Source organism: Mobula birostris, chromosome 3, assembly GCF_030028105.1.
Source record: "Mobula birostris isolate sMobBir1 chromosome 3, sMobBir1.hap1, whole genome shotgun sequence".
NCBI lineage: Eukaryota > Metazoa > Chordata > Chondrichthyes > Myliobatiformes > Myliobatidae > Mobula > Mobula birostris.
Window position 1 is genome coordinate 135,413,022 of NC_092372.1, and position 14,776 is coordinate 135,427,797.

The window sequence follows — 14,776 nt, forward strand, 5'->3', positions numbered from 1 at the left end:
GGGAGGACCTGTTGCCAAAAGCATGGACTTCAATTCTATAGTCAGTAACATCCTTGATCACATTGTTGTCCCTGTACCAGAAACTTGAGGTAACTCACTGTCCTGATTGCTGAAGGCCAGTATGCAAAATTCCTTTTTCACCACTCTGTCTACCTGTGAAGCAGCTGTCAACAAATTATGCATTTATACTCCACGATTCCTCTGTTCCGTTGTACTCCCTAGAGCCCTGCCATTCATTGTAAATGTTCTCTTCTGGTTTGATGTACCTTTGTTGAAATTCATCCCTCAGAATTACCTGAAACAAGTCCCCCATTAGTGATGTCAATCTAACTGGCTTGTCCTTTCTATCCTTCCGACCAACTCATTCTTGCTGACTGTGTTGGCGAATGAACTAGACCTATTTGCCCATGTTTGTCCCATAGACCTCTAAACCTCTCCTATCCATTTTCCTATCCAGGTGGCTTTTAAACATTGCAAATGTGCCCACTTAACCACTAGTTCTGTCAGCTCATTCCAAAAACATGCCACCATTTGCCTGAAGAAGCCCTGATGTCCCTTCTAAATTTCTCCCATCTGCCCTCTTTCTTCAGCACAATATTCCTGAGAAAAAGACTGCTCTTACCCTGTCTCTGTCGTTCATGGTTTTATATGTTTATGTTAAGTCACCCTTCAATCTCCTAATATCAATGGAATAAAGTTCTGGTGTTTGCATCCTCTTGTAACATAGTCTCTCATGTCCAGGCAATATCCTGGTAAATCTTCTCCCCTGTTCCTAGTTTACTAACATCTTTCTTATAACCGGGTGACCAAATCTACACTATACTCCAAGTGTGGCCTCACCAATGCCTAATATATAATTCCGCCATAACTTTCCAACTCCTGTACTCTGTGCCTTGATTGAAGGCCAGCGTGCCAAACACCTTTTTCATCACCCTATCTACCTGTGATTCTGAACTATGCATTTCCACTGCTAGTTCCCTCTGATCCATAACACTACCCAGGGTCTTACCGTTCTTTCTACAAATCCTGTCCTGGTTTGATCTTCCAAAACATGACACCTCACATTTAACTGGATAGAAAGCCATTTGCCAGTCTTCAGCCCACATACCTGGCTGATCACAATTCCCTTTTAAGTTTTGATAATCTTATACGCTATCTACAGCACCACCTACAGTATTTTAATCACACCCATAAACTTACTAAGAATGCCTTGTGCATTCACGTTCAAATCATTTGTATAAGTTGCAAACCACAAAGGTACCAGCACAGACCTCTGTGGCGCATTACTGGACACAAAGCTTCCAGTTTGAGAGAAAACCCTCCATGATCATCTTCTGCTTCCCATTAGCAAGCCATTATGAATCCAGTCCACTATCTCCCTCTGGGTCCCATGTGATCTAATCTTTCAGACTACCCAGCTAATGAAGAACCTTATCAAAGATCTGGTTAAAGTTAGTACAGACAACATCCACTGCCCGAACTGCATCGACCTCCTGGCTTACCTCCTCAAAGATCCCAGAGATTTGTCAGACATTACATGCTGAGGGCCTTTTGGTCTCCAAGATTGTGGCTGAGACTTGCAGCGGTTGTACTTTTGGGTTCGTAGGGATTGTTTTGGGGACAGAGGATCAGGTTGAAGGACAGGGATGTGAGGAGTCTAGATCTGTTCTGTGTTGCACACTTTAAGACCAGTGATGATATGGACAAAGGACATATGGACGGATGATGGGCTGGCAAGTGCTGTGGATGAAGACTAGTGAGAATGAGAGCTATTGTTGCTATTGTTTCCTGAATATTGTGGGCATGTTATGTTGGTGCTGGAATGTGTGGCGTCACTTGTGGGCTGTCCTCAGCACATCCTTATGTTATGCTGATTGTTAATGTATGTTTTGATGTAGATGTGATAAACACATGAACCTGAATTTGACCCTGTTTCTTCAAGTGTTGGTAGATCCTGTCTCTCTGAATCCTCTCCAGCAATTTGCCCACGACTGATCTCAGACTCACTGTCTTGTGATTTTCTGGCTTCTTTTTGCTACCTTTTTTAAATGATGGTACTATATTAGCCACTTTCTAGTCCTCTGGCACCTCAACTGTGGGATGAAGCATAAAGCTCTGCAAGGGCCTCCATAGTTTCTGCTCTAGCTTCCCATATAGTCCGAGAATGTACCAGGTCAGGTCCTGGAGGTTTTTCCATCAATGCACCTTAAGGCTCCAATACCTCCTCCCTGCTAATTCATATGTGTTCTAAGACAACATTCCTTATTTCCATAATTTTCTCCACAGTAAAAACTGAAGAGAAATAATATACATTAAAATCTCACCCATTTCCTTTGGTTCCACACAGCAGTCATGCGAATCTTTAGGGAACTCGTTTTCTCCTTTTACTCGTAATATAGCTGTGAAAAAAAAAAAATTGGGTCTTGCTTCACCTTGCTTGAAGGATTCTTCTCGTGGCCTATTTTTGTCCTAACTTCTCTCTTAAGTGAATTCCTACATTTCCTGTTATAGTCAAGAGATTTGCGAGTTACCAATTGCTTATGCACAGTGTATGCTTTCCTCTTTTTTTTCTTAATTAGAACCTCAATATCCTTGTCATCCAAAGTTTCCTGAACCTGCCAGCTCTTGCCCTTCATCCTATCAGGAACATGCAGGCCCTGGAGCTCTTGGCATCACTCTTTTAAAGCAACATCCCATTTAACGGCTCCAAAATATGTTCCACCCCAGTTCAGGATCTTAATGTGTGAACTGGCTGTATCCCCTATAACTATGTTAACCTCTCTTAAGCAGAGGAACAATATTAGGCACATTACATTCTTTGGGAGCTTCACCAGTGGCTAGTGATGAAGCAGTTACCTCAGCAAGGGTCTCCGCAATTTCTCCTCTGGTCTCCAACAAACTCTGAGGAAGCACTTGGTCAGCCCTGGGTTTTTATCTGCCCGAATACTCTGTAAAACTGTAAATACTTCTTCCCAGGTAATGTGAATGTCCTCTAAAACATCTCTACTTTTGGAGGAGAAATGTCTGTTAAATGTCCCACCAGTCTCCTGTGACTTGAGCCATAGGTAGCCCTGCTGATCTCTAAGGGAACCTACTTTCTTCCTAGAACTCTTACAGCTGTAGAACCTCTTGGGTTTTCGTTAATCTTACCTGCCAGGTCCATCTCATACCCTCTCCTCGCCCTCCTGATTTCCCTCTTAGACAATCCTTAATCATTTTATAGTTACTCATTTACTCATCCTTAACCTAAACCTATGCTTTCTTGTTTTTCTTAACCAGAGCCTCAATATCTCTCGTTAGCCAAGGCTCTTTGAACTTACTGAGCTTACCCAGATTTTCACAAGAATATGCTGCTCCTGGACTCTTGATATCAGATTCTTAAAAGCCTTCCACTTGGCCATGTATTTCTTTTCCTTCAAACAAGCTCACCCAATCAACTTCTGCTAGAGTTTGCTCAATTCCTGCAAAATTAGTCCTGATCCAGTTTAGACTCTAATTCAGGCAACTGTCCTATCCTTTTTCTTCAGTGTCTTAAAACTAACAGAAATATGGTCATTATAGCCGACGTAATCCCTCACTGACACTTCAGTTACTTTCTGGGTCTCGCTCCCTGAGTGAAGTTCCAGTATTGCACTCAGGAAATTTTCCTGGACACATTTCACAAATTTCTTCCCATCCAGGCTTTTAACACTCTGAGTGGCCCAGTCAATGCTGAGGAAATTAAAATCTCACACTAATACAACCCTGTTATTCTTACAACTATGAAGAATTTCTCTGCACACTTGCTCCTCATGGTCCCATTCACCACTGGGGGTATCTGTTATTTAGTTTAAATAGTCATGTGTAACACAGGCAAACTTCCTTCCAAGGATATTGGTCACTTCCTGGTTCAAATGCAACCTGTCCCTTTTGTACAGGTCGCCTCTACCTCAGAAGAGATCCTAATGGTCCAAGAGCCTGAAAGCCTGCCCCCCCTACACCACTTCTCAGCAGGAATTTATTTGCCATTTTTTTCAGGGACTGACTGTAGGGTAGCATTGTAAGACAATGACTTCACATCAGTGTGCTGGAGTATTTTAACATCAGGTTCACCAATCACCATGTGAGAGTCCGAGGAGAACAAAAGGTTCATGAAGCCGAGCTCAAGGTTTTCCTTTATAGTCATCACATATTTAAGCCTCTTTGAAGGTTGCGGCCTCTGAATCAACAGCCTGAACATTCAAAATTACCCTTTGTTGGACTTGTCAGCTTCTATTTGAATAACCCACTTTGGATCCTTTGGCTTGTAAGATGTTCTATGGTAAGCTGCATTGTACAGTGTCCTTGCTTTCACAAATTCAATTGTTGGACACATTTACTTCCTGGCTAGATTTAGTTCCTAATTACAAGTCTGCTGATGTAAGTAGACCCCTTGTTTTTTAATCCTTGCAACATGACCCAGTTATTCTACCTCCTTCAAAAAAAATTCTCCAATAAATTTAACTCCTAAGAAGAATCTACCAGGGCATCCTTTCGCTTGAAAGGATGCAATCTATGGTTCACAAGCTTGCACAATATGTGCACCTCCTGCTTGTTCAGAAAATCCACCATTTACACATGGGTTGTGACGAGCAATGGGCATGAGGGGGCAACTGGAATAAGATAAAGTGGTGGGTAACTAACCAACTATTACCAAAATAATCTAATTTCTTGGAAGAATTGTGATACACTGTCATGTACAAGTCAGACTTTGATTTGTGTAGTTTCATTTTATCTCTTCATTTTTTTATGTTGTACCAAGGGTTTTCAAGCAAGATCTGTTTTCACACTCAAGCTTGTTTGAGTTTATTTTAGTAACTTTTTGCAGACTTGCTATTATTTTGTGAGCATATCTCTGGTTCTCTTGTCCTGATGGCATTAATTCCATCAACCATCTTACTCATGCATTATTTTTTTGTTGAAATAACTATAAAGGCACTCTTTAATTGATAAGCATCAATCTCAGCACATAAATCTCATAATAAATACGGTGTTAGGAAGCAGTTATTAACTATTTCACTTTCCGATTGGTCTGTTGTATTTTAATAAATGGTTGAATCATTAGATTTTACTTAGTTATAGAACTTGTCCGAATACTTTCTTAGGCAAGCTGTTTATTTAGATAAAAGGTTGTTTTGAAGTGCAAATCTGTAAATCCTGAATATTAGGTAGATATATGTAAAAAATCATGCCAAGATGAAATAAAAGCAACTTGCAAGCAGTCATTTATCCTCTGTGTTTATTTGACAACACATGAATAGGGTTAATGCTTTGACTTTGAGTACGTTATTTTAATCTGAGGTGACTTAATATGCGAAAGTATATATTTTAATGTTTAAATTTATTTGAAGATTTTAGAAATCTGACATATTCAGGTTTTGCTTAATTGTTGCAACCTCACTTTTAGATATAAGCAACATAAAGAATCAGATAAACAGTTTACTTTTCGTGAAGAAAATCTGTGATTCGAGGATACAGCGATTAAACTCCGGAAAGGTAATGTATTTATTAATTGTTTTTGGTGTACTCATTAAAACTGAAACAACCTTAAAATTACATATTATTTAACTTGAAATCATTAATGACATGGAAAGACATGTGCATCATTTTATTTGTCAAACAATGGCAACGACCATATCTGAAAAAAGTTATAAATTGTCTGTTTGTTGTCCAATTTGGCCTTGAAAGTAACACTTGTATAATTTCTGCAGCTCAAAAGTTAAACAGGTGAAATTTAGTTTATACAGTTGATTCCAGTTAATTGCTACATTTGAGCCAACTAAGTGGCTGCCCCAATTAGCTAAAGTTTCATGGAAATAGTTAAGGTACAAAAAAGAGAAACTTTTTAAACTGAGTAGCAAATTACCTTTTTCTTTCTTTTCAAATCTTTTTATTGTTATATTATACAAAAGAAATAACATGAGTACATTGAAGTAACAACACTTACAATGTCTCAAAAAAGACATTATCTTAAAGACTGGGAAAAAAAATTTGTGATAACAAAAAAAACCTACTAAACAGAAAAAGTGAGAGAGAAAAAAAAACCGTTATGTGTACAACCCCGGAGCCACGCGTCATACAAAAAGCTTCTAAAAAAAAAACATCAAAACGCCAGCAAGAAAAGAAAATATACCAAAAAAATTTACATTTAGATCATGGAAAAAATCTATCAATTAGGTCAAATGATAACGAGCAAATGAGCCCCATCTTTTCTCAAAATCAAATAAAGGTTCAAAGGTTCGACTTCTAATTTTCTCCAAACTAAGACATAGCATCACTTGAGAGAACTATTGTGACAAAGTGGGAGCTGATGTATCCTTCCACTTCAACAAAATAGTCCTCCTAGCTATCAATGTAACAAATGCAATAACATGTTGGTCAGACAGAGAAATACCATGAATATTTTGAGGAATTATTCCAAAAAGCACAGTTAATTTATTAGGTTGTAGATTAATGTTAAGTGCTTTAGAAATTGTTGAAAAAACTGACTTCCAGAACTGTTCCAATATAGAACAAGACCAAAACATATGTGTCAGTGTAGCTATCTCAGTTTTACATCTATCACAATAACTATCAACATCAGAAAAGATTTTAGAAAGTCTCTCCTTTGTCAAATGATAACAATGTACAATTTTAAATTGAATCAATGAATGGCTAGCACAAATTGAAGAAGAGTTAACCAACTTCAAAATCCGCATCCAGTCCTCCATCATAAAAGTCAAATTGAATTCCTTTTCCCAATCCTGTTTAATCTTAGATAAAAGACGCTTATCCCATTGTAATAATAAATTATAAATTCTTCCAACAGAACCCTTGATCGAAGGATTCATACTCATAATAGTATCTAACAGGTCACCCTCCAATATGTAAGGAAAATTACTTAAATATTTTTGTTAAAGATGTCTAACTTGAAGGTATTGCAGAAAGTGTGAGTATGAAAGACAATATTTATCAATTAATTGTTCAAAAGACATCAATCTGTCTTCTTTAAATAAATCCAAAAAAGAATTAATACCTTTATTTTTCCAAAGTAAAAAAATTGGATCACTCAAAGAAGGCTTAAAAAAGTAATTTCGATAAATTAAACTACAAAGTTTAAATTTTTTAAGATTAAAAAAATTGCAGAACTGGAGCCAGATTTGTAAAGAATACTTAATCACAGGATACAGGTTTAAATTAGCAACTTTAGCTAATTGTATAGGTAAAACAGCTCTCAATAACGAGGTTAAATAAAACTGTTTTACAACTTTCAGTTCTAGGTGTACCCAAATTGGCCGATCACTCTTATCAACCCAATATAACCAAAAAGACATGTATCGCACATTAACAGCCCAATAATACATTCTTAGATTAGGCAAGGCAAGACCTCCATCCTTTTTCAATTTTTGTAAGTGACATTTACTAATTCTTGGTCTTTTATTATTCCAAATAAAAGATAAAATACTAGAATCAATCCGATCAAAAAAACTTCCTAGTCAAAAAAACAGGGATATTCTGAAATAAATATAAAAATTTTGGTTAAATCATCATTTTAATTATATGAATATGACCAACAAGTGAAAATGTAAGTGGACTCCATTTACTAAATAAATACTTTCATAGAGTCTACTAAAGGAACAAAGTTGGCTTTATAAAGATCCTTATTTTTTTTTTTAGTAATTATAATACCTAAATAGCTAAAAGAGTCCGTGACTTTAAAAGGAGTTTTATCATATATAGAGACCAGAATCAATTAAAGGAAACAATTTACTTTTACTGAAATTTATTTTATATCCTGAAAAATCTCCAAATTCATTAAATAATTTTAGCAAGGCAGGAATAGATTCGTCAGGATTTGATATATAAACCAATAAATCGTTAGCGTAAAGAGAGATCTTATGCATGGTCTCTTTCACAAAAATTCCATGGATATTTTTAGCCTCACGAAGAGCAATAGCAAGGGGTCCTAATATTAAATTAAACAACAAAGGACTTATGGACAGCCTTGCCTTGTCCCCAGTGAAAGCTGAAAAAAAGGAGATCTGCAATTGTTAGTGACAACAGTAGCAATAGGGGCTTTACATAAGATTTTAATCCAATTATTAAAATTAGCACCAAAGCCAAATTTCTCTAAACATTAAATAAATATTTCCACTCAACTCAATCGAACGCTTTTTCAGCATCCAAAGATACAACACATTGTGGAGTTTTAAAAGAGGACGAATATAAAATGTTAAATAGTCTCTGAACATTTGTAAAAGAATAGCGACCCTTTATAAAGCCTGTTTGATCTCTAAAAATAATTTTACCCAAAATATTCTCCAACCGATTGGCCATTATCTTTGACAGAATCTTAGTGTCGACATTCAGTACTGAAATAGGTCTATATGAAGCATAGTCAGTGGGATCTTTATCTTTTTTAAGAATTAAAGAAATAGAAGCCTCAAAAAGTAGAGGGCAAGTCACAAATTACATTTTTAAATGAAATACGGAACAGATTAGAACATTGTTAGTACTACTACTACAGTACAGTAAAACTGTATTAATTCCTAATGGTCATCGACGGAGGAATTCCTCCGTATGCTGCGTATTCTTTTGATGGGCTGTAAATGAACATCCAATGCAGACACCTAGTGCAGATAATGCACTGCCTTAATACAAAGCTTTCAATTATTGCATCCTCCAAATCTTTATTTTCATTGTAACGTTGAAGATGATTGTCGATACCTTCAAATTTTTCATAGTTCCTAACTTGTTGAAGTAGTGAAATTGTTACCGTTTTCACTATCAGTCTATTCCGGCATCTTTAAACCTGAATGCTAGAAATCACAGTGAGCAAAAAACAGTTCTAAATTGTCTTGCTGTTTATTTCTCATCAACTATCTGGCAAAAATCACTGCTTTTTAAACACAAGCACACACAACTGATGCTATTTAAAAACTGTTCACTCTAAGCATGGTGTTGTGTCTAATGGCCACATAAGTGCACACAACTGATGCCAGTTCGAAAATGTTTGGCAATAATCTTCTGTCCCAAATAAACAAAGGGAATACTGGCTATTTTCTTGATTAGTTTTCGTTTGTTGTGAGATGTCCCAAATAAGCAGTTGGCCTGATTAACCATGGATTAACTGGAATCCACTGTATATGCGGTTTCTGTCTTCATTCCTGCAGTTTGATTTCCTTAATGTCCAAAAGCAGCATTAAATGTGCTTTTAAAGGAATATCTACAAACATCAGTACAAAAATATCCAGAATCTGTCAGTAAAAATGACAAATAATGTTTCAGATGCAAGATCTTTGAACTGCAAATTAAAACTAGCAGATTGATCACTTGGTGTTTTTAAAATTTAAAATAATTAATCTCCATTCTATATTTAAAATGCAGCACATGAAACTATTTGGATATTTTCTACCTCCTTGCCATGCTTCAGTGTTTATAAATGGAATTCATCACAACCATAATGTAAATCTAAACTTTTTATTTGGAATGGCTATTTGGTGTATCAGGGTAAAAAAAAGTTGATACCAGCCCTTGAGGGCAACAGTACTGTTCCAAACAAATGTATTAGCATTGCATGTCTACATTTCTTGGTCTTCTAGCTCACCATTGTGGGCATGTAAGATTTTAATTTCAAAAAGGATACTTAAATTCTTGTGTGTTCAAAATAGCTTCTGCATCAATATGTCCTTGAATCAATAAACAGAGTATTAGGATGGGTGTCAGATTAGGTTAATTAATAAAATGCCATCACTAGACAACAATGTAATATTTGAAAACAAGGAGTTGTGGAAATAGATATGAATAAATAGCTTTATCATGATGTTGACAATTCACAGTAAACTGAAAAAGTTTGTAAATAAGGTAACAGGAAAACATAAGTGTGTGTGGAGCTACCCCTGAGAATCACTTGCCAGTGGAACCGGTAATGGAAGACTTGAGTTTTTTATTTGTGTGTTTCATTTTAGGTTGCCCTCAGAAATAACATTAATCCAGGAGACTAGGAGAGAGAAAAAAATAAATATGGCAATACTACTGCAGATACTGTCAATGAAAAGAAACTGGCCAGAGATATCAAGAAGAAATAGGGCTTTATTAAAAAATCGATCAGGACTACTGTCAACTAGAGTAGGTTTGTAAGTGAAAAACCAGGAATAGTGAACATGCTGCACAGTGATGTTGTCTTTACTTAACAGCATATTAAAATCTATTTGTAGCTAATATAAGAACACAGGCACTCAAAACCAACAGGAGCAAATTGATAGTCATGAACAAAGTAGCACTAGTACTGACACTTCCCTAAAACTACCTGAAGAAGTTGGGAGCATTGAATGTTCATTATAATTCTTCATAATTATATTGTTTCAGAACGGTTTACTCATGAGTTCAGGTAGCATTAAGGGATGCAATCAGAAAAGTTGAGTGTTTTCTTCTATTTTTTTGTATATATACTACCACCATACATGGTATCTTGCTTTCCATTTTTGGGCGATTGCCGCAGAATAAAGGTTATAAATGGATTGACTAAACAGGTTGAAAATTTTTTAGCTTATTGAAAAGCCAGCGTGGATTGTAAAGGACAGGTCATGCCTGATAAAGATTATTTAATTTTTCTGGCAAAGACAGCAGACAATAGAATCTGTTTTTTACAAAATTTTTCGACTAATAAACAGCTTGATGTAAGAGCACTCTACTGGTTCCATTTTATTTGCCTAAAAACCAGGGAATTGATTTCCAGTGGTTTTATCTTCCTTCATTAGTGCTATTGGTTCAAATGTATAGACAGTTATGAAGATTAGGGAATCTTTGGAAATCAGCGAAGTGTAACTGAACTAAAGAGGAGAAAGATACAATGTGAGAGTTAACTAAGAAATAATATGAAAATATTTCAGGAGATTTTACGGAAAAAGAAAGAGTATACCTAGATGTTAGAGGATGACACTAGAAACTCAACCATGTCAGATTTTAAATTATTTTGGATTTGTATTTATGGTGGAAGGGCACTAGCAGTATCTCAATAACAGATAATCAAGGAGCTGTAGTGAAACAGCAATTTCTTTCACAGGAGAAAGAATAACACTGGACAATAACTTCTTTCAGAAGTGTTGCTTCCTCAGGATTTTTTTTTGTTTATGATAGACTGCCTGAAGAGGAACACAAATGTAATTTCAGACTATTTGTATCAGGTTGGAATTTGGAGAAACAAGAAATCAACTTATTGAATAGAATGTGTTTAATTGCATGACGGTGCTGGCACTTTACAATAGTTTAAGCTAAAAATGTTTTGTTGATGACACTTCTTGCTTAAGTGTCCTCCAATAGTTAGCCAGCATCGATGGATTCCAGTTGCCCTGATACTGTTTCTCCAAACCTTTCACCATGCTCGTTAGTGACACCACAAAGATTTGCAGGAAAGAAGTCCAAATGGAAATGCAAAAAATTAACCTTTAGTGAAATATTGCACTTCATGGTTTTGCATGCTTGAGGCAGGTTGTCAACCAGCTACATGTAGTTTCGTACTCCGTAGTTGCCAAGAAAATTTTGAATAACATCCCTGAATGCCTTCCATGTGATTTTTTTTTTTCTGGTCCCATGAGAAGTTCTTCGAATTGCCTTTTATTCATGACATGTTTGATTTGTGGACCAATGAAAATGCCTTTGTTAATCTTGCTATTAGTTATTCTGATTTGAATTATGAATTGAAATAACAAATGTAGGTGATTTTAAAAAATAGTGAGGGATGGGGAAATTTCATAGTGATTTTCATGATCCGCTACTCAAAATCCGTAAGATACACCTAAAAGTATTTAGGAAGCAAAATCTTTGCTGTCTAGTGCAATTAATAAACTATGGGAACTAGAGTCCAACAAATCCTCTGGAATTTATGGACACAAAAAGGGCTCTTTGAGGCAGTGGCTGCAATGATAATGGATGTATGAATTCAGAAATATTCACTAACTTCTAGAGGAAGGTTTGTAGATTTCTGGTGAGATTGCACGGAGTATTGCATACAATTTTTGTCTATTTGATTGGGTGTGTGTTGTTGGGATTCTGGGAGGTATTAACAGCTTGCTGCTGAGTAGGGGACACAGTGAGCCAATACCAACTTATAATGGAGATAAGGAGGAATACTTTACAGCGGTGGCACTCTTGAATTCTAATTCCAAGAGCTATGGAACGGTCATTAAAAATATTCAAGGTAGATGTCAAAACAAGGTGTGAGTCTATGTTTCATAAGCTCTTTATGCTGCTCAGTTGTAGCAGTCTTGCCACAACCTCGTTCTCCCAATCTGAAACATCTACTGCTTAAGTGCCATCCATTCTACTTACCGAGAGAGTTCTCTGTGATCCTGACTGCTGTTTACACACCGGCTAAAGCAGGTGTTAATCAAGCACTGGATGTATTGAGTGCCGCAATTAGTAAATAAGAAACAACCTATCCTGATGCCTTTCACACTACTGCCAGGCACTTCAGTCAGGTTTGTTTGAAGAAATCTCTCCCCAGTTATCAGTATTTCACCTGCAGCACCAGGAGTTCCAACACACTCGACCATCGTACACATGATGGGAAGGTCTACTATTTCATCCCAGCACCGTATTTCAGGCAATCCAATCATCTGGCTGTCGTCCTCCTCCTGGGATACTGGTACAGGCTAAAGAGCAAACCACTGGAGGTAAGAAGAACAGAGAGGTGATTACAGGCGGCTATGGGATTACTTCAAGTCAGCGGACTGGGCCATGATCAAGGATTCTCAGAGGATCTGAATTAATATGCCATGCTTGTCACAGACTTTTATAAAGAGTGTATCCCTACAAATTTTTTCAGAGTCTTCCCCAACCAGAAGCCCTGAATGAATCAAGAGGTCTGCAGTCTACTGAGAGCTAGATTAGTGGTGTTCAGGCCTGATGATCAAAGAAAATACAGAAGATCCAGCTACAATCTCCAAAAAGTTATATCACATGCAAAGTGGCAATTCCAGACCAAACTTGAATCACGGATGGATGCTCAACAGCTCTGGCAGGGCTTGAATACTATCACTTCCTACAAAGTAAGATCAAGCGACATATGTGACAACAAGTTTTTGCTCCCAGCTGAGCTCAATGCCTTAATGTTCGCTTTGGCCAACAGAACATGGAAGCACCTTCACGAACTCCCACAGCCCCCAGCAACCTTGTGATTTCTATCTCGGGGGCTGACATGAACACCTTTCAGGAAGGTGAACCCACGGAAAGCATCTGGCCCAGGTGATGTACCTGACTGAGTACTGAAGATTTATGCTCATCAACTGGCTGGAGTGTTTACTGATATCTTTAACCTTTCACTTCAGCAAGTGAGATGCCCACCTGCTTAAGCAGTCTCCAATTATACCAGTGCCCAAGAAGAACGTGGTAATTTACCTCAGTGACTATCATCCAGTAGCACTTAGGTCCATTGAGGAAGTCTTTTGAGAGGCTAGTGGTGCAACAGATTGACTCCTTTTTGAGGAGTGACTTGGATCTGCTCCAATTTGCCTATCATCACAACAGCAGATGGTATTTCATTGCCTATTCACTCAGCCCGAGAACATCAGGATAATGATGCATACATCAGGATGCTCTTCATTGACTACAGCTCTGCATTGAAACAATATCATTCCCTCAAAACTAATCAATAAACCACAAGAGCTAGGCTCCATACCTCCTTGTGCAACTGGATCCTTGATTTTGTCACTTGCAGATTCCAGAGTGACCGAATTAGGAAGAACATCTCTTCCACAATCACAGTCAGCACAATTGCACCACAAGGCTGTGTGCTTCGCCCCCTGCTCTATTCATTGCGTACTTTTTACTGTGAGGCGAAGTGTTGCTCCATGACCATATTTTAAGTTTGCTGACGATACCACTGTTGTTGGCCAAATTAAAAGGTGGTGATGAATCAGCATATAGGAAAATCTGGCTGAATGGTGCACAATTTGTCTTGTCCACATCGGTAGTTTGTCTTAGTGTATAGTTTTTCATTGATTTCTTTGAATTAACTATGAATGCCATGAGAATGAATCTCAGGGTAGTATATGGTGACACGCATGCACTTTGATAACAAATTCGCTCTCATGTTTAAATTTTAGATGTTTGAACCGCAAGGAAATATGTATGAAGAAGAAGCAGGAAAGTGATTATGAGATGAAAATTTGGTTGTTCAGGAACTTTATTGGTGGAGCAAGATTAATAGGCAAATTGGTTTACTACTCCTGTTTCTTATTTATAGTGTTCCCATTATATTGTGAATTACAATCCTTCTAGAGTTTCAGGCATTGAATCCAAAGCACAGTACCCCTGCCTTTCATGATCGTTGATTTGTAAGCAAGGTTCTTCATGTGCTTTATTGTAGTCCTAAATGCTAACAAGTTATAGCTATTGCTGTATGAATTTCATTTATATTACTGATGCCACTGCTCAATTTTGGAGGTTGAACAAATAAACTTGAACATATAAATTTATTTTTTTCATAGACTTGAAATTCATATAATTCTAAATGCTATTTATACTCTTTGCTGTAATCTGCATTGTGATAATTTTTAATGACAAATTTAATTGAAAAATAAGGTTTTATTCAAAAATATAATAATATAAATTTTATTGCATGTATTGCCATAACTGAGTCATTTAAAAATATTTTCCATATGCCTAACTCCAACCTTCAGTGCTCTAAATAATCCAATGTAATTTTTTTTTTGTGGGCAACTACCAAAAGGGTTAAGTGTTTGTGATGTCCAAAGGGCAGTTTGATCTGTATGTTTGC

The 14,776-nt window shown here is 36.9% G+C and overlaps 1 protein-coding gene across 5 annotated transcripts in view; it reads left to right on the forward strand.

The window, feature by feature from the left end:
• The window catches only part of snx13 (sorting nexin 13), a 207,579-nt gene that overhangs the window by 124,793 nt on the left and 68,010 nt on the right, over nucleotides 1-14,776 (forward strand). For all 5 annotated transcript variants that reach the window (XM_072253372.1, XM_072253373.1, XM_072253376.1 and 2 more), the window contains one exon: nucleotides 5,426-5,514. In XM_072253372.1, coding sequence (XP_072109473.1) covers nucleotides 5,426-5,514 — 89 coding nt within the window. The remainder of the gene's footprint in view (nucleotides 1-5,425; nucleotides 5,515-14,776) is intronic.